General features: G+C 46.1%; 1 protein-coding gene across 2 annotated transcripts in view; it reads right to left on the reverse strand.

Moving 5' to 3' along the window:
* The window catches only part of SMG5 (SMG5 nonsense mediated mRNA decay factor), a 44,782-nt gene extending 27,128 nt beyond the window's left edge, over positions 1–17,654 (reverse strand). The window contains exons 1-7 of one of the 2 annotated variants that reach the window (XM_048828079.2): positions 17,490–17,654; positions 9,808–9,906; positions 8,451–8,574; positions 6,415–6,571; positions 4,456–4,545; positions 3,246–3,335; positions 740–818 (exon numbers count right to left, since the gene is read on the reverse strand). In XM_048828079.2, coding sequence (XP_048684036.1) covers positions 740–818; positions 3,246–3,335; positions 4,456–4,545; positions 6,415–6,571; positions 8,451–8,574; positions 9,808–9,906; positions 17,490–17,566 — 716 coding nt within the window. In that variant the 5' untranslated portion in view covers positions 17,567–17,654. Of the gene's footprint in view, positions 1–739; positions 819–3,245; positions 3,336–4,455; positions 4,546–6,414; positions 6,572–8,450; positions 8,575–9,807; positions 9,907–13,019; positions 13,190–17,489 lie in introns of those variants that run through there. The other variant, XM_048828080.2, reaches the window with a different exon arrangement.
* Positions 17,655–19,392: the final 1,738 nt, after the last annotated feature.

Below are 19,392 nucleotides of genomic sequence, written 5' to 3' on the forward strand. Positions count from 1 at the left end.
TTTATAAGGATTTCAGTAGGCATTAGGCACTGTGAAGGAGTGCACTCCCTCTGTAAGGGACAGCCTGGGGTATAATCAAGGAGACCTGCCCCACACTAGGACAGAGATATTTAAACAGGAACAGGAAGCGGAGTAAGACAGAGGGGAATAGAAGCCATGCAGACTGCAGCAGGGTAGTGGTGGTTTTCTCTCAGGCTCTAGGAAACTGGCCTAGCCAGCAGCTTTGTTCTGTGGATTTTAAATCTGGGAGCTGAACCACGGTCCTGAGGTGAGAACCTTAGGAACTGTTTATTGTAATCACTCAGGTCCTGAACCCTTATTAAAAGGGGATATGCTATTTGGTTGGTGTGTTGGTCTCTCCTTGCCATGGGGAAATTAAAAGTGGGTCACATGGGCAGCACCACACTAGACTGCAGGGACTTGCCTGCCCCTTTATAAGCACCTAGGTGCTTTTGAAAATACCTGTCTTCATCTTTAAGTGCCTAAATATCATTCAAAATCTGGCCCTTTGTGTTTTATTTATTTATTTGGTGGCATGGTGGCCCTGTGATCCAGGATAGTCTTGTCAGGGAGGCAGCCTTCACCACCTCTCTCCACCAGCATTCCCACTAATAGCAGATGTGCAAGGAAATGGAGCAACACATGAAGAAAAAGGAGAAAATCTGGCTCAATGACTGGGAGAGCAATGAGGATGCATCAGCTCCCTCCAGCCTCAGTATGTTATGTAACAGACACTCACCAGCGTAAATAGCAGTAGGTAGCTTCCACGTTGTAATATTTACTCCCTGCCAGTGTCCCCAGCTGGTTAAAGGGCATCCCTGTCATGAAAATTAAAAGGAGAATGAACTAAGCCTGTGTTATTTTGAACAATCCTCATGCAAGAAGATCCTTTACATCTCACTACATTTCCGTTCATGATAGAAAGTGTACACAGCCAGCAGGTACAAAGGACATTTACAAAGCCATGTTGAAGAGGCTCTGACTACTTGCTCGCTTCACCTTTTCCCACTCTGCTTCATGCTACCCTCACATCTTCCTGTCCCGCCTCGGCTTGCTCTCCTTTCTCCTTCAAGCAAGCCCTCATAGTCATCAATAATTCACCTGTCCCCTTCTCTGCTAAACTACTGTGCTGTCTGCCTGATTTGGATTAATAGAATAGTAGGGTTGGAAGAGACCTCAGGAGGTCATTTAGTCCAATCCCCTGCTCAGAGCAGGGCCAACACCAACTAAATCATCCCAGCCAAGGCCTTGTCAAACTGGGCCTTAAAAACCTCTAAGGATGGAGATTCCACCACCTCCCTAGGGAACCCATTCCAGTGCTTCACCACCCTCCTAGTGAAATAGTGTTTCTAATATCCAACCTAGACCTCCCCCACTGCAACTTGAGACCACTGCTTCTTGTTCTGTCATCTGCCACCACTGAGAACAACCTAGCTCCATCCTCTTTGGAACCACCCTTCAGGTGGTTGAAGGCTGCTATCAAATCCCCCCTCACTCTTCTCTTCGGCAGACTAAATAACCCCAGTTCCCTCAGCCTCTCCTCGTAAGTCATGTGCCCCAGCCCCCTAATCATTTTTGTTGTCCTCCGCTGGACTGTCTCCAATTTGTCTACGCCCCTTCTGAAGTGGGGAGACCAAAACTGGACGCAATGCTCCAGGTGTGGCTTCACCAGTGCCAAATAGAGGGGAATAATCACTTCCCTCGATCTGCTGGCAATGCTCCTAGTAATACAGCCCAATATGGTGCTGGCCTTCTTGGCAACAAGGGCACACTGCTGACTCCTATCCAGCTTCTCGTCCACTGTAATCCCCAGGTCCTTTTCTGCAGAACTGCTGCTTAGCCAGTCAGCTAAGGATTGCTAGAACATCTTATCTACATTTGTAAAAGTTCCATGTAAATTTACCATGCTATATAAAGTTAATCAATAAACACCAATTATTCATACTTAGGGGTCAGCCATAGCAACAACTCAACAAGCAAAAAGCTTTGCACTATGTTTTTGTAACTGTACTCATTGCAAAAACTGCCTCTAAGGACCACTCAGAAGCTTTAGCTTCTACTGAATGCAGCTGTCCACTTAACAATACCTCTCTGAGGGGGCTCATTACACATGTACTCCATGATCTGTATTGTTTGTTTCTGAGTGCAGCTCAAGTGGTTAATTTGACTCTAAGTATCTATATAGTTCAGGTTCTTAGCTACCTCTGCTCACATCCAAAGCCCACAATTGAGATCATCTGGGGCGTTTAATTAAGACATCCTACATTTCAATATCTGTATACTGCTAGAAAGCGCACTCAGTCAGAAGCCCTCAACTTTGATTCTCAAACTCAGGCTGTCAGACTTGGTAAGCCTTTCAGGGCATTCTGCAAGACCACTCTATTCAGCCAAGCTTATTCAGGGCAGCTCAGGCAGTCTGTGTGTTCAGGAAGGTTTGAATCATTAATTGGCCTGTGTCAATTTTGTTCCGTATCGATGCATTTCTAATTTGTGCATATGCTTAGCGAGCATGACAGAAATTAATACTAAATTTTAATTGCCACTGACTATTTAAAAGACATTAGACAAGAAAGCTATTAAATAAGTTCCCGTACTTCTATTGTATCTTTTGACTGAGAAGATCAGAGTGCTTTACATGCACTAACCTTGTAATGTAGCAAAATTTCCCCATTTTACAGATGTGAAAACTGAGGCACAGAGTGTTAAGTGACTTGCCCAAGAGGTCACAGTGGCACACCTGGAATAGAACCCAGGAGTCCAACTCCCAGTTTCCCACTGTGTTATATTTGCACAAAGTAACTGCTTGTAAGTCAAAAAAAGAGCATGTGGGGTTATATCAGTGGGAAAAGTTGTATTAGCAATAATGCTCTGCAAAAGCAGCAACACGCAGCTGGATCTTGGGTGAGCCAGACAAGTATGACATCACCACTTGTGTGTAAATTTGAACTTTTATGCATGATGCAGCTAGAGAATAAGGATGAAGTTACCTGATAAATCAGTCATCCTGGGAGTTAAAGCAGAGATGCTCTCCTCTCCTTGGTTTGCCAGCAAGAGAGAGTCTCAAAGGGGAATTATTGTAACTGGATAATAAAACAGATCTCTCAAAAGTAAGAAACGTAAGGGTAACCCAAAGCAGAGCAATTGCTACAATAGTGTTTTCTTCCAGTCATTTTCACAAGAGGTTTAGATTATGTGAGCCACGTTATTGTTCTGGAAGGCCCCAAAATTCATGGCAATTCACTTACCAATTTGTGGTGCAACAGAAAGGGCTTGATAGTAAAACCTCTCAGCCAACAGTTCAGTGTCCACACCTGCCAACTCATTCTGATAGCGAGCTGAAAAGACAGACACATCATGCACAGGCTGAGCCCTGGTATTGCCCAGTGCATAAAGGGAACAATATTGTGTTTAGCTGTGACGCTTGGAGTACCTTTCCCAGACCTGAAGAAGAGCTCTGTGTTGCTCAAAAGCTTGTCTCTCTTGCCAAGAGAAGTTGGTCCAATAAAAGATATTACCTCACCCACCCTGTCTCTCTAAGTTATTCGTGCACATTCACATGCATTTTCATTCCTTCACACGCACACATAGATACTCAAGCAAGAAGTTAAATCATGTCACACACTCACTTCTTGTGATCGTGACTGTGAGGTACAGACAAGTCCTCTACCGAATGGACCAACCCATGTACATGTTTCGTACTAACTATTGAAAGGCCACAGTTTTGTCATTATCGTCCTGCACTGGATTCAGTTTAGAATTCTACAGGTTGGGCCAAATTCTCATTTACACTCAGGCCTCCTTGCACCACTCAGGCTCGCTCAGAGGGTCTTAGCATGTATTTGGTAAGTTATGCCCACTTTAAGGACTTCTTTACAGTGCCAGAGCAGTGCAAATGAAAGTCAGACCCTACGTTCTTATACAGAAACGGATTCAGACCCAGAACACTTGTTAAATGTCTAAGTAAATAGCGTACTCCATGTCTGCGGCACTCAGACAGGACCCCCACATTCTGTAACAGATCTGTTAGCTGAGGGGGTTTCACTTCAAATCTGTTAGTGACAAATGTGTGTAAGGGCTTGTCTATACTGTCGACGGTGCCATAGCTCTACCAAACAATCCTCTACTGCAGGAGCAGCCTACAGTGATAGAATGGTCTTTTCCATCACTATAGAAAAACCACCCCCCGAGCAACAGTAGCTAGGCTGATGGAAGAATTTTCCATCCAGCGGGGTTAGGTCAGCACAGATATGGCACTCGGAATTGTGGATTCTCCCCCTCCCCCTGCTCCAGAGCAATGCAACTGTGTCAATCTAAATTCTAAATGTACAACAGGCCTAAGACAAACCAGTGTCTGCAAGGAATTATCACTGGTGACTAATGATCATGGTATCCGTGCTATGCATGCAATAGCTTTTATATTTTAAAGGTCCCCGTGCAAGAAAACACTGCTCTTACCTAAATCTCCCAGATAAACCAGACATCTGTGACACGCCATCTGTGCCCACTCCATTTCTTTCCCCGATGCAGACACAGGTTTCTTGCAGCCTACATGAGAAATACCAAATCACAACACGCCCGTGGGTGAAGACCGCTGGAAAGAGACAGCAGCAGCCTATATTTCTTCATGAGATACATGACGGTTAAGTGCATACGCATAAGAGATCACACACTGAGACCGGAGTGCAGGCCTTTGTCTGTGTTGTATTACAGATCAACGCAGGTTTGTTTCAGGCTGTATAAGACTCATGCAGACAACATATCCTTTTTTTCTAAAGCCACCTCACTTCTTCTGAGGGCTGTATAATGCACTGTTCCACAGCAATCACTAACAGTGCTACCTCACTCATTTGTCCTGAAGCCAGGGCCAGACCTTTCACCACCAAGCCACTAGAAATGTGGTGTGCATTCAGCACTGGATAAGCTTGGCGAGACTGTTAAAATAACAGGGAGAAAAAGGAGGCGAGAAGATGAGATGACAGACAACAGGGGAGGAAGAGAAATAAAATGGGTGAAAGGGATAAAGAACAAAACATATTCCTGTAGCTACAGCCATCAGCAGTCTTACAGGGAGAAAAGCCTCCAGAAAAGAACTCAGTCATTGGGAAGTGGCAGGAGCAACAAAAGAGGGGTCCAATCAGCTGATCTAAAGCTAACTACAACAATCAAGCATAAGTCATCTTAACTCCTGGAGGTGTTTGTCACTGGTGGGTCATGTCCCACCAGGACAGATGTTTTTGAAACAATCTTCCATCAGCACCTTCTCACCAGCCAGCGACCAGTGAGGAATATGTTCTGATTATTACAGGCATTGCATACGTGATATTTTACCAATACGCTGACTTCAAAGTTGTGCCTATAGCTGATGGTGAACCTATAAAATGTTTTGCCATGTACCTCTGTCATCCCCATTTATGCCACCTTGCCGTTCGCCTCCTCCCACTTCCCCCATTTTTAGTTGTCTGCCCTTCAGCACGACTCTTCCCCATCCACCATTTTTAATGATGCTGCAGTGTTTAATTTTCATTGTATTTTAATTGAAAGTGTCTGCAGCAACTTAGAGGACAGGACTTGTGCAAATGCAGTCACCTATCAACGATTACAAATCCAGCCACAATTTAAAATAGGATTTATTAGCCCTGCAGTTCCATGAAAATGTTTCTTATAGCAACAGTTGCTAAGGACATCTGCCTTCTAAACTGATGTTTCAAAGCCAACTGCAATACAATCATCTTCCACCAGCTAAGAACTGAACACAAACAAGTTAAATAGTCCATTGCTAGATACAGATGGATATCTCGAACTCCAAATTCTCTCTTTTCTCCACTTAAGTCCTTTTCAATGTTTCATTATTCTCCTTTCTCATATAAATAATAATAATAATGATGATAACAACAACAACTATTATACAAAAAAAATCAGCTTAAGTTTCAGCTCCATTTCTGCAATTGGAACCACATGGATAGACCCCTGAAGTCAGAGAAGTGCAGAGGTTTGCCTAGATTCAATTGCAGCATCAAGGGTTTTAGTACACACATGCGGGATAAAGCACACAAATGTAACACAGAGGGAAGATAACAAGAGTGCAACACAATTTTGCTCACTCTTTATAGCCAGAGGTAAGTGCTTTTTCAAAATTGGGCTGTAAAATCTGCCATACTGAACACTAACACTTGCTAGAGGATTTTCTAAGAGAAGTTTGACTGCAATAAAGAATATTTTCCACCCCTCTTGTTTCATTACCAAAAGTTTTAACTTGAAAATAAAAGCTGAGCAGCCTGTGTTTTGAACAGGTAACAAGCTAATGAGAAAAGGATAATCCTCTGCATTTTGAAACTGAAACAAGTATTTGCATGGGGAAGCCATCTGCTTATGACTCTTGCATCAGCCAAGAGCAAATACACATCAGGCACTGACCTATCAGTGGGTCTGTTACGTGAGTCCAGTCAATACAGCACTGCAGCTCCAGTTGATAGTGAGACTGAATGTAGAGAAGAAGGTGTTGGTAAAACCCTATGCCAGCGATTAGGTGAGTCCGGTATGCACACTCCAGGGTGCTGCGGCTGTGAATGTGCTGTAGAAAACAGAAATAGGCAGCCAGGTGAGAGCCTGTTAATGCAGTCCAGTAAGAATCCGGCAGACAACATGAGTTGCACTTGGTTAAACAGAGGTAGCTGGTAACTCATCTTTTGCCATCCTCCCTCAATTCACTCCACCTTCCTGCTCAATAACCTAACCAATATTGTTGATATCTAGTATTTGACAGGTGTAAACATCAAGAAAGGAGAAATTACTTAGATACTGTACAGAGATATAACTAGGAATAATAGACTATTAAGAAATTAAAACACAAGCTGAGAATCAGGAAACGTTTCCTATTTCCATTTTATTCTCCCAAGGGAAATGGTGAAAGATCCATTAGCTTGAAAAGAGAGTAAACCAAATGCTCACAAGAAAAATCATTTGTTGGCTGGGGGGGAAACAGACTGTATCTAAGAGAGGTTTCAGATCTCTAACCTTTATGAATTACCCGACTGCACTGATTACATTATCATTCTTCATTTAGGCACCAACACTCTCAGGTGTATTTAACAACTACCAAAGATAGGTTTCTGGTATGCAAAATAACCTTGTTTCCAGCAGTACTAAATCAAACCTTCCCTGATCAGCCACACTCAACAGGCTAAGATGATTCTACCTCTAAGAGCAGGTCCATACTGCAAGAAAAGGTGTGCTCTTAACTTGGGTTACAGTAGCAGTGAAGACAGCAAATCAGTTTGTAACTCAGGTTAGCAGCCTGAGTTGAAGCCCATGGAGTTGCACTCAAGCAGCTAAACCAAACTAAAAGCAGAGTTGCCACGTCTTCACTGCTATTTTAACCTGAGTTACAAACACTTTTTTTTTTGGTAGTGCAGACACACTCTCACAAGCATCCCACCTAAAAATCAGCAGCGTCAATCTTTCTTCCCTCCTCGGTTCATCTGATTTACTATTGTGGGACAGCAGGACTGAAGGACTTGTGCCTCTAATAGGATAACGCACACATATTTACACACCCCTACCTCAAAGTGAATTCATTTTTTCAGGATATTTTCACTCACTTTAATTACTATCTGTACATAGTGAGGTACTGAAACAAACCAGGACTTTCACTCTATGGCGCTACCAATGGAGTTTCACTAGATGGCAAAGATAATCTTGAAGCCAACACGCAGAGCTGAGAGTCAGGAAATCTGGATTTTATTCCCAGCACTGCCACGGACTCGCTGCAATAACCTGGGCAAGTCACAACACCTCTATACCTCGCTTTCCTGACCTTTTAAAAAAAAATAAAGGTGATAAGCATACCCCTTGTGATCTGAACTGTGATATCTGAGCACTTGTTTGCAATACTTCCCTCCACCTTGGAGGTCCTATGGCCATATTCACTGACACAGTATTTGCAAAGAACTTTTGAGATCCTCAGATGGAAGGCACCAGGAGACCTCAGTTCACTGTAAAGCAGAACCAAATTTAGATAAGACCAGTATGGTATTCCAATTAGAATGAAGTTCATTTGACAGTTGTCTGATAAGATCACCAGGATAATGTGTGTAGCACTATATAATAAAAGTAATTTGACTTTCTAGATTCTCTCTAGCATGAAACTAATTAGCACTTTTCTGGATCTTCACATGAATTGATTCCAACAGCAGCTTCACATGGAGATATTATTCCTATTTTGGAGATGGGGAAACGGAAAGCAACCTAATTCGGAGAGGCTCTCTGCACCTGCACCGCCAAGGCCAGAATGATTTGCCCACGGTCAGAAAGGAAGTCTATGAAAGAGCTAAGATTAGGATTCAGGAGCTTCTGGCTCCCAGTCTTGTGCTCGGACGCTGTTTCCAAATAAATTAAGCCATTTACATGTCACACAGCACAAGAATTTCTGGCTCAGAGGCACAGATACCTGCCTTTTTATTCGTTTTAATGAGCTGGATAACTTCATAGTAAACCTTTCTCCACAGCAGTTCCTCTGCTTTTCTCCCATAATCCACCGGGTGCAAGAACATCAGCTTCACACACAACTCTCGCAACCTGAGACACAGAGCAGAAAGTTTACCATTCCATTAGCTGCAGTAGCCACTTACATAACCAGAACTACATGCGTTAGGGACAAAGGAAAGCCTGAATGTCATTAAAGGGGAAGCGTGGCCACCTAGTGGTCATGCACTCTGGGTTACTCACAATCCAGATTGACAGCAACATGCCCAGCCCCAAGGGAGAGCGGTGACCAGTCACCCACTCTGCTCAAGACCAGTCTGGCTGAAGCATGGAGCAGGGTTGTCAGTCTCTTGAGGGAGCTGTACGTATCACTCCTCATCTGTAAGCAGGGAGCCACTCTTCTGCACAAGTAATAAGACTGCTCGTGGCCTGCCAATTCATGGGGCAGCCCACCCCCCACCTCCAACATACACACACCACATCAAGACCAGAGAGTCAAGAATTTCCCAAGCTCTCTCCCTCCAGCCACCCCACAAGCCCTGCATGTTGTGGCAGACTCTCCTGCCTTGCAAGTCTTTTGAGAGTGGAAGAGGGACATAAATATACTTTATTTTTCAGCAGTGATGTGTTCAGAGCTGCACAAGAAGCTTACAGGCTAAAATCAGATATAATAATTATGCGAATGAGGGAGTGAATGAACACGTACAATTAGCCTAGCACTCTTACCAGCTATTTATCAGCGTCTAACCTGCAAGACACTTTTACAGAGAAGTAAACACTAAAGCAAGCCACATAATAAATTTCCACAGCAAGGGAACTAAAAATGCTGTCAGAGTAGCATTTATATAGAATGAAACCTGCACTAAGCACCACCCCCAATAAGCAATCACTTTTAATTATCCCTGTATGGCTTCCAGTAAAAAATTTTTCAACCATGATAAAGAATCCTCTCTACTAGGCAAGAAGTTTATTTTACTTATTTTTTATTTTTTCCTGGAAAATGAAGACAGGCTTCACTATATATGTATGAAATTCCTTCAATACACAGGTATTTTAAAGGTATTACAATTATAAAATTATAAAAACAGATCATCATTAACCACAGTGGAAAAGACTTATCTGTTTTGCCGGAGCCCCAGTCATGAACCAGGACAACGTTGCGTTAGGCGCTGTACAAAAAGAACACGCAAAGAGCTAGGGGTACTTTGCTTGACAGGTGCACTACAAACTCAGTTCCCTGTGAAACTGCTGAAACAAAGCCATGTGTAACTTAGCTCATTAGATTTCTCCTACCAAAAATTAAAATACAGCATCTGCCCAACTTACTTGTTCCTCAAGCTGATGTTCTCTGGCTTGAACACTTCTTGATAAGCTGCCTTGTTACCGAGAATGAGATCCAGTCTATGAACTGCCTCCACCACCGCTCTGCCAGACAATACAGAAAGAAGAGCTTCAGGATAACAATTCACATGTGAGGGCCTTCTATGAGATCCAGGATCTACCCATGATAGCTTCAGCCAGCGAAGAAGCCTGGCCTATTTAACATGATCATTAACGAACTGTACCATCCCACATCACACCAACTGATCTACTATTTTTGAACAGTTCTATTATCCTTAACAAATTACGGAAAAAAAAAAGGTTTGATGTAACCAATAAAGTATATGCTAGAATTCATCTGCTTAGCTACTGGGTACCACTACCTGATGAGTCAAATATAAAGTATTTTTGCACTGGCAGACTTAAATGAGACAGACTTCTATTGATACATTAGTGTGAACTTTTAACCTCTGCAGTTAAAAAAAAAAGTCAAAATGGATTGGTTTTCAGTGATTACAGGAGGGGGCTAAGGATCAACAGTCCTGTATTTCCTGTTCCTGTTCTTTTGTTGACTTGTTGCATGACCTTGGACAAGTCACTTCTTCACCTTTATTGTGCGTCACCTTCCCCATCATTGTTGTAGTGATTCATTAATTAATAAGTGCAAAGAACTTTGAGATCCTTGGAAGAAATGTGCTCCCTAAGAGCCAAGTATCATTATGCTTCTGGCAGAACAGTTTAAAACACCTGAATTAAAAACAAAATGTTTTCTCCAAAGCCAGCTGCAACATTGAGCAGGCAACATCAAGTGTACCATCAGTCCAAAAACTGCATTCATGAGTCACTGCTTGAAACTCCTGGGTCTCCTGGAGAAGAATGCAAATGTGTGTAAAATACAAAGTATGTGACGATTCGAAGATATGAACTAAGCTGACTGGCCAAATTGATTCCATCCAACTGCACCATAATCAAAACCGAGAATCTTCTAAGTATCCACAGCAAACACTAGTACAGGCAGAAAGCACATTGACTGATACCTAATAAAGGAGTTCAAGAAAACAAAATGTAGCAATGACCAAGTCAAATTCACTCCATTATTTAGGGCCTTCTTTTTAACCTCTGCTTCTGTCAACCCTACAACTTGGCGGCCACTGGAACAGCTATGGTAAACAGCCTACCCACCTCTCTGCATTTCACTCATTCGTCACATCCTCTCTTTAAAATACAGCTCCCAACTCCCCTTTCCTCCATCCTGCCAACAATCTGCAGGCTATCAACCATATAGGAACTTACTCTTTCCCATCCAGATTCCTCTTTACTTGTCTTTGCTCATCCACTCTGAACACACTTTAACATTTCCATTGCTGAACTGAGCGATTTTTCTTCGAAAAAGAAGTTGAAGATAGAGAAACTGTACTGTAAATAAGGTATAAGACAGACCAAATATGGGCTACACAAAGCAGAACATTAGCCACTTCTGCTGCCACCAACCTCCCCCACAAAAAATCCCCATCACTAGCATAAAGCAAATCACCCCACTGAAACTTCCCTGACCTTCTCTTCAGAAATATGCACAGATGGACACCAGACAGTTTGTGTAAGGGACTTGCACATAGGCATCTGCAAGCAAGAACATGCAAAGGTAATTTCAGCCTACCCATTAGAATCTAACAACTGTTTCCTTGAAAACTACAGAAGTCAGTACAAGGCAACGGATAGTTTCACATGCTGCTCCTTCTAGCAAATCAAGTCTCCTTTACAAATGCACAGGCTGAAAAGTAATCTCGCAAAAAAAATTTCAGGATTCCAGAAAGACAAAAATCTCCACCTCACATGACACCCCAAAAGAAAGGGGGAGGGAGGGAAACAGAGACTGAAATGATTCTGTCCCTAAACAGGATCATTGTTTGTAAAGTAATGGATTGGGAGATGAAAACATAGCTAACGTACAAAAAAAACAGTTCCCTTAACGTAACACTTTCTTCTTAATAGTCTATCTTGTCTTGTATTTCTTCATGGCTGAGAATCACATACTAAAGAGTATATTATAAATACTCCACCACCTTCTACCCAAGGACCTCAAAGCGCTTTACAAACTCCAATCCAATCTCAGAATAGCCCTGTGAGGTAGACAGGCAACATACACATTTGCCGGTGAGGAAAGAGAGGCACAGAAGCTACGCAATTCACCAAACATCAAGCAAGTCAGTGGCAGAGTCAGAAACAGAAGCCATGAGTTTTAGTTCTAGGTCCCCTGCTTTGACCACAGGTAGTAAGCTAGATGGATAAAACTTAATAACTATGAAGATATGGTGTAACTGTCATCCTACAGTTTTTGTCCTACCATTTACACCTCACTATAGACTTTGCTACCAAAGCACTACAGGAGGATCAAAGATTAATTTGATCAAACAGAGCTCACTTCTCTGTTTCATTCACTAGCATTTCCAGAAGAACTCAGAACTTCTGATTCATTTTCCCCCACCCATAGTGAAGACGGAAGCCTTTGAAAGACTCCTTTCCTTCCAAGAATGGGCCAAAATATGTACTCTTTACTTCTGTCAAAGCTATTGTTTAAAAAGCCACATCTTTTCGTGGCGTACTAGTCAAATATGAAAAAATTGTACTGCCTCCAGTCCAGCCTCGCTCAGTCACAACGACACTTCTCAAAAGTGAAAATGATGTCACTCAGACTACAAGGGTCAGAAACGGAGTAGCAGTGAACACCTGTTTATAAGCAGCTGAACAGACCCTGAAAATGGGATGTTAACTTGTGATGCAAGCACGAGTCTTCTTTTAAAAGAAGTGTAAATTAACTGTATTTGATGATCAAACACTGACCCATTTGTCCTGCCATTTATTAAACTCAAACTGCTTTATGGATCTCTCACATGGACACACAACTCTGATTATTTCATTGCTGACAGCTCAATGGAGCTCATAGGCCAGGACAGAATTGTATTCTTGTATATGTACCTGAAAGGGGATCACAAAGTCTTGTGTAAGGATCTACTTAACTAAGCAACAACATCAACACACATGGACACTGCATGTACACATGAAGTTAGACTAAACAGACTGAGGAGACAATTTGCCAGAGCACCTGGCAGTATTGCCCTTACTGAGAGTCAAGAAAACCAAACAGATTGTTATTTGGATATCAACAGTATTGCTGGGTAAAAATGGGATCAAATGGTTAAGTAATGAATCTTGCTCACATGCACCAGAGTTGAACCGACTTGCCAAATTTGAAGACAGGAAAGGTTTTGCTCCAGGGAGTACTTAGTTGGGAACTTCTGGGTATTTTTGCCTTCCTCTAGAGCATAGGGCTGGGAATCATCCATTAGGGTGTATCCCACATGATCAACTTCCTGAAATTGCAGTGGATGGGCACTAGTGGACACTGGTCCTTCCAGTTGTTTTCTATGTTTCTATGGACAAACAAACTAACATTGTATCTGCAACCTAAAAGCCAAAAAAGAGAGCAAGATTTGTTTTCTACAAGATATACACAACACACTGATCAGAACATAACTCAGTCTGCTCATGTCCTAATCTGACTGACACCAGGGGCTGAGTTACGTTTTGGAGTTAACAAACTGATGTCATGCCTCACTACATATTTTAACACCTGCTGGGTTTAATCCCTGCATTCAGCCAGCAGATCAGAATCACAGAGGAAGCAGATCAGATGCCAGTCTGTAAAAAGAACCAAACAGGGCATCTCATGCCAAGCTACATGGAAACAATCCAATGATGAGTCCTCTTTGTCTAGAGGAGAAACTGAGCTAACATTTTCTTTCCTTGCCATTAACATTTTGGAATTGGGCAGGATGGCACATCTTATTTATTTAAAACATTACTGATCGGGGTAGCCTTGTGGGAATGAGATGTGTCCACAAAGGGAACTGCAGCCATTGTCTTATTCCAGCTTGTATCAGTACAAAATAATATAATGCAGTACAATCTAAAATTGTAGACTACACAAGGTTAATGCAGAGCTGAATGGCTAGTGGTTACTTGGAGGCAATTCTGACTTGGGATTCAAGTGAAACAAGTTTGGTGGTCTCAAATTAAACCACATACTGTTAACAAACACATAATTTAACCCAATGGACAGATTTTTAGGAGAGACCCAGGACTGGACTAGCTCAGGAATTATACATACTGGAAGAGCCAAATGGGAAAGCTTGCCCACCTCTGCCTACAGCATATTCCTCAATCTCACACAGGAGTCTCTGCACTGAAGGAAGGATGGTTTTGTTGTTGAAGAACTAGCCTGGGACTTAAGAGACTTGAGTTCAATTCCCAGCTCTGTCACAAATTCTCTATGTGACACTAGGCATAATACTTAGACAACAATTACAGCCACAAAGGTGAGCCCATTCATGCATAGTTTAAAGTCTGTACTGGAACGTACAAGAAGAGATGAATCAAAGAAACACATCAACACGGGGATCAAAAGTTTCTAGAAACTCACATCGTAGCCCGTGTCCTCAGCTAGCACATGGAATATGATGAGTACAGTACATCTTCCTGCAAAGCAAGTTACCTGTACATTTTACATAATCCTACATTTGAACAGAGGAACAAGATGTGACACTAGGCTGTTTAGTGTGCAAGCCATGTTAGTAGACTTACTAAATGTAAATTCTTTAACAAAATCAAGCTACAGGGTTAGCTTCTGGCTAACATAATTTGGCCTCTCTTGTAATAAGCAGACCTTTTTAAAGGCTAAGCACATAGTTATCTCAGCTATAAAAATACAGCAAGCACTTAGATGTCTAGTGAAATTCTACTCTGGAAGTTTAAATATAAAACTTACTTCCTATTGCCTTGAACACCAGAATATGTTAGTATGGAATGGAGTATTTTACAGTCTGACTGCTAATACCAAGACCCTAATACATTTTGGCGCTGTAGGCATCTCCTGCATGACAGAGCATCCTACAACATGGGCAACTAAAACCACTGCTTTTCGCTACACTCTGTGTAATGAAAAACACGTCATTTAACTTGAATGTAAAAAAACATGCAATTGTATAAAGATCCATCACAGACACAGTTAGGGAAATGCTTTTAATAACCTACCAGTCAAAACTTTGGACTTTTGTACAAGGATCTCAACATGCTTTGCAAAGGTAGGCGTGGTTATCTCAATTTTACAGGAGAAGGAAGAAAAATTACTCAGATGGGAAAACTGAAGCAGAGAGGGACAGTGACTTGGTCATGGGTATGCAGCAAGTAGAACCCAGGAGTCCTTATTCTCATGCCTGGACTACACTTAAAATTTAGGTCGATGTAGCTATGGTCCTCAGGTGTGTGAAAAATCCACACGCCTGAGGGTATGTCTACACTGGGACTTGGTCGGCAAAACTTTTGTTATTGAGGGATGTTAAAAACAAAAACAACCACACCCCAAACAACACTTACCAACGAAAAGCGCCAGTGCGAACAGCACTTTGTTGGCAGAAGCACTCTCCTGCCGACAAAGCCACTGCCGTTCATGAGGGGTGGTAGTTTTTTGTCGACAGGAGAGCTCTCTCCTGCTGAGAAACAGCAGCTACACTGCATGACTTTTAGCAGCATAGCTGTAGCAGTACAGCCGTGTCACTAAAAACTGTGTAGCGTAGCCATAGCCTGAGTCACAGCTATGTCAACCTAACCCCCAGCGGAGACACAGCTAAGTTAACAGAAGAATACTTCCTATCATCGCTTGCGGAGGTGGTGTTCCTACAGCGATGGAAAAACACCTTCTGTCAGCATAGGCTGCATCTATACTACGGGGTTAAGCCAACAGAGCTAGAGCATTGTAGCTATGACAATATAGTCCCCATAGTGTAGACATACCCCCACTCCCTAGATATAATGTTCACTGACACCTGAAGCCTACAGCAGTCCTTTGCTCCAGGTTATACGAAGAATGCCATCCCTGCTGTACTACCTTGACTTGTATTGCAGTAGCACCCAGAGACCTCCACTCAGATCGGGGTGCTGTACAAACACCTAGAGTGACAGGGTCCCTTAAGAGTGACCAACAAGGTCTATGAATGCCCAGCACCCTCCAAGCCTGCCAGCCCCTCTGGATCCTCAGAAACTGGAGACTAACAATACAACTGCTTTGGAGAAGGACGAGGTGGGGATTAACAGAGGCTTAGTGCCCAGCTCTTCAGCACACCCCTCCCCATCCTATATAAGCAATGGCACAATCAGGGCAGGGATGAGATGAGAAGAGAAGAGGACAGCCCCTCTGCCTCCCCATTCACAGGTCTCTCTGACCCAACCCCCCCCACCTCCTATCCTGTGTCCAGCTGCCCCCCACCCCCTGTTCTCCCCCAGTTCTCCCCCACCCCCTCTCCCCATCCCCACATCCCCCAGTTCTCCCCCACCCCCTCTCCCCATCCCCACATCCCCCAGTTCTCCCCCACCCCCTCTCCCCATCCCCACATCCCCCAGTTCTCCCCCACCCCCTCTCCCCCTCTCCCCATCCCCCAGTTCTCCCCCACCCCCTCTCCCCATCCCCCCATCCCCCAGTTCTCCCCCCATCCCCCAGTTCTCCCCCACCCCCTCTCCCCCTCCCCCCATCCCCCAGTTCTCCCCCACCCCCTCTCCCCATCCCCCAGTTCTCCCCCCATCCCCCACCCCCTCTCCCCATCCCCAGTTCTCCCCCACCCTCCTCTCCCCATCCCCAGTTCTCCCCCACCCCCTCTCCCCATCCCCCAGTTCTCCCCATCCCCACATCCCCCAGTTCTCCCCCACCCCCTCTCCCCATCCCCACATCCCCCAGTTCTCCCCCACCCTCCTCTCCCCATCCCCACATCCCCCAGTTCTCCCCCACCCTCCTCTCCCCATCCCCACATCCCCCAGTTCTCCCCCACCCTCCTCTCCCCATCCCCACATCCCCCAGTTCTCCCCCACCCCCTCTCCCCATCCCCACATCCCCCAGTTCTCCCCCACCCTCCTCTCCCCATCCCCCCATCCCCCAGTTCTCCCCCACCCTCCTCTCCCCATCCCCCCATCCCCCAGTTCTCCCCCACCCCCTCTCCCCATCCCCCAGTTCTCCCCATCCCCCACCCCCTCTCCCCATCCCCAGTTCTCCCCCACCCCCACCCCCTCTCCCCATCCCCAGTTCTCCCCCACCCCCACCCCCTCTCCCCATCCCCAGTTCTCCCCCACCCTCCTCTCCCCATCCCCAGTTCTCCCCCACCCCCTCTCCCCATCCCCACATCCCCCAGTTCTCCCCCACCCTCCTCTCCCCATCCCCACATCCCCCAGTTCTCCCCCACCCTCCTCTCCCCATCCCCACATCCCCCAGTTCTCCCCCACCCTCCTCTCCCCATCCCCAGTTCTCCCCCACCCTCCTCTCCCCATCCCCAGTTCTCCCCCACCCCCTCTCCCCATCCCCCAGTTCTCCCCATCCCCACATCCCCCAGTTCTCCCCCACCCCCTCTCCCCATCCCCACATCCCCCAGTTCTCCCCCACCCTCCTCTCCCCATCCCCACATCCCCCAGTTCTCCCCCACCCTCCTCTCCCCATCCCCAGTTCTCCCCCACCCTCCTCTCCCCATCCCCTGCTCCCCCTTCCCACACCCCCCGCCCCTGCCCCTGCCCCAGGTCTCTCCCCAGCCTCTCAGCTCCCCTCCATCGCCCCCGCCCTCCCGCCGGTTCTGCCCCCGGCCCCGCCTCACCGGTACAGCCGCTTGGTGTGCAGCACCTTGGCCTCGGGCTCGCCGCTCTCGCCGGGGGTCCCGCTGCCCTGGCTCATGGCGCCCGGCAGGGGGAGGCCCGGCGCGGCCGGCTCCCTCCCTCCTCAGCAGCGCCCGCTCCCGGCCGCCTCCTCCGCCCCGCAGCGCGGCCGCCGCAACCACCGGCCCCGCGCGGCCGCCATCGCTCAGCCGCGGCCCTCTGCCCGCCCCCGCTCGAAGTCACGCGAGACTTCGCCCGCCTCTCCCGTGGTCTCTCGAGAGCGGGACTGCCCGCCCATGCCTCTGGCGGGCAACATGGCGTCCGCTCCGGCTTCACCGCGCGAGATTTCGCGGCTAACGCCCCCACCGCCAGAGCTGTCGCTCTCCGCTGCCAGGACTTAGTGCTGGCAATATGGCCGCCTCCTAGCTTCAACTGCCATTCAAAATAAACTTTATTGACAACACATGACTTCGGCAGACAAAAGGGGGAAGGGGCGAGGCGAGGCTGCAGTGGGGATGGGGACAAACCAAGGCTTACCCCCACCCTCTGAGACGGCAGGGGCCTCAACAGATGCAGACAGAGCAGGGCCTGATTCTCCTGTCACTTAAACCAGTTTAAATCCGGTAACAGTAATGGAGTCCCTCCTGATTTACACTGGTGAAACTGAAGGCCAAATCTGGCCCGGGGAAGCCAGGACCAAGGAATTGACATAGGTGCAAGTCAGTCAAGCTGAAAATGTTAGGGGATCAGGCACTGGACTGGGAGCCAGGAGACCTTGGTTCTGTTTTAATTGGCCCCACTTTCACACTGAGGGTATGCTTTTTAATTCGTGTGTAAAGGGTTAAGAAGTGATTCATCGATATTTAATAAAGGGTTGGAGTCTAACAGGTTGCTTATGAATAGAGCCCCACCAAATTCACGGCTGTGGAAAATGTGTCACGGACCATGACATCTGAGCTCCCCCTGTGAAATCTGGTCTTTTGTGTACTTTTACCCAATACTATACAGATTTCATGGGGCGGGACGACCAGTGTTTCTCAAACTGGGGGTCCTGACCCAAAAGGGGGTCGCAGGGGAGTCGCAAGGTTATTGTAGGGTGATCATGGTATTGCCAACCTTACTTCTGCACTGCCTTCAGAGTTGGGTAGGGTGACCAGGTGTCCAGTTTTCGACCAGTTAAAAGTCCAGTCGATGGTGCTGCCCGGCTAAGGCAGGCTAGTCCCTACCTGTTCTGACACCGCGCTGCACCCTGGAAGTGGCCAACAGGTCTGGCTCCTAGGCGGGAGAGGCCACGAGGCTCCGCAGGCTGCCCCTGCCCCGAGCACCGGCTCCACACTGGAACCGGCCAATGGGAGATGGGGGGGCGGTGCCTGTGGGTGAGAGCAGTGTGCAGGGCTGCCTGCGTACCTCTGCCTAGGAGCCGGACCTATTGCTGGCCACATCTGGGGCCTGCCTTAGCACCCCCCACTGCGCCGCTGACTGGGAGCCGCAACCCGGAGACCCAACCCCCTACCCCAGCCTGGAGCCCCCCCAAACCCAGATCCCCTTCTTCACCCCAAACCCCTCATCCCTGGCCCCACCCCAGAGCCTGCACCCCCAGCGCTTAGCACAACAAGGTCTTGATTTCAGTGGAGATCCCAAGTGCAACTGTAATACATAATATAATTAATCCTTAGGAAATCCACCCCGTATTGCCAGTCACGTAACCCTTCTAAAGACAGTAGGTTCAGGGTAGATCAGTGCTTGGATGTGGGACCTAAGGGAGCAGAATTCAAACATATGTTGAGATTATGTTAATAGTTTGAATCAACAGGAGCAGCGTGTTCTGAGTAAAGTCCAGATCTCCACCCATTGGGCAGTGCTGTGATGCGATGGAGTGAGGGAAGATGAGTGTCTCTTCCTTAA

The sequence above is a fragment of the Caretta caretta genome, chromosome 24 (assembly GCF_965140235.1).
Source record: "Caretta caretta isolate rCarCar2 chromosome 24, rCarCar1.hap1, whole genome shotgun sequence".
Lineage (NCBI taxonomy): Eukaryota > Metazoa > Chordata > Testudines > Cheloniidae > Caretta > Caretta caretta.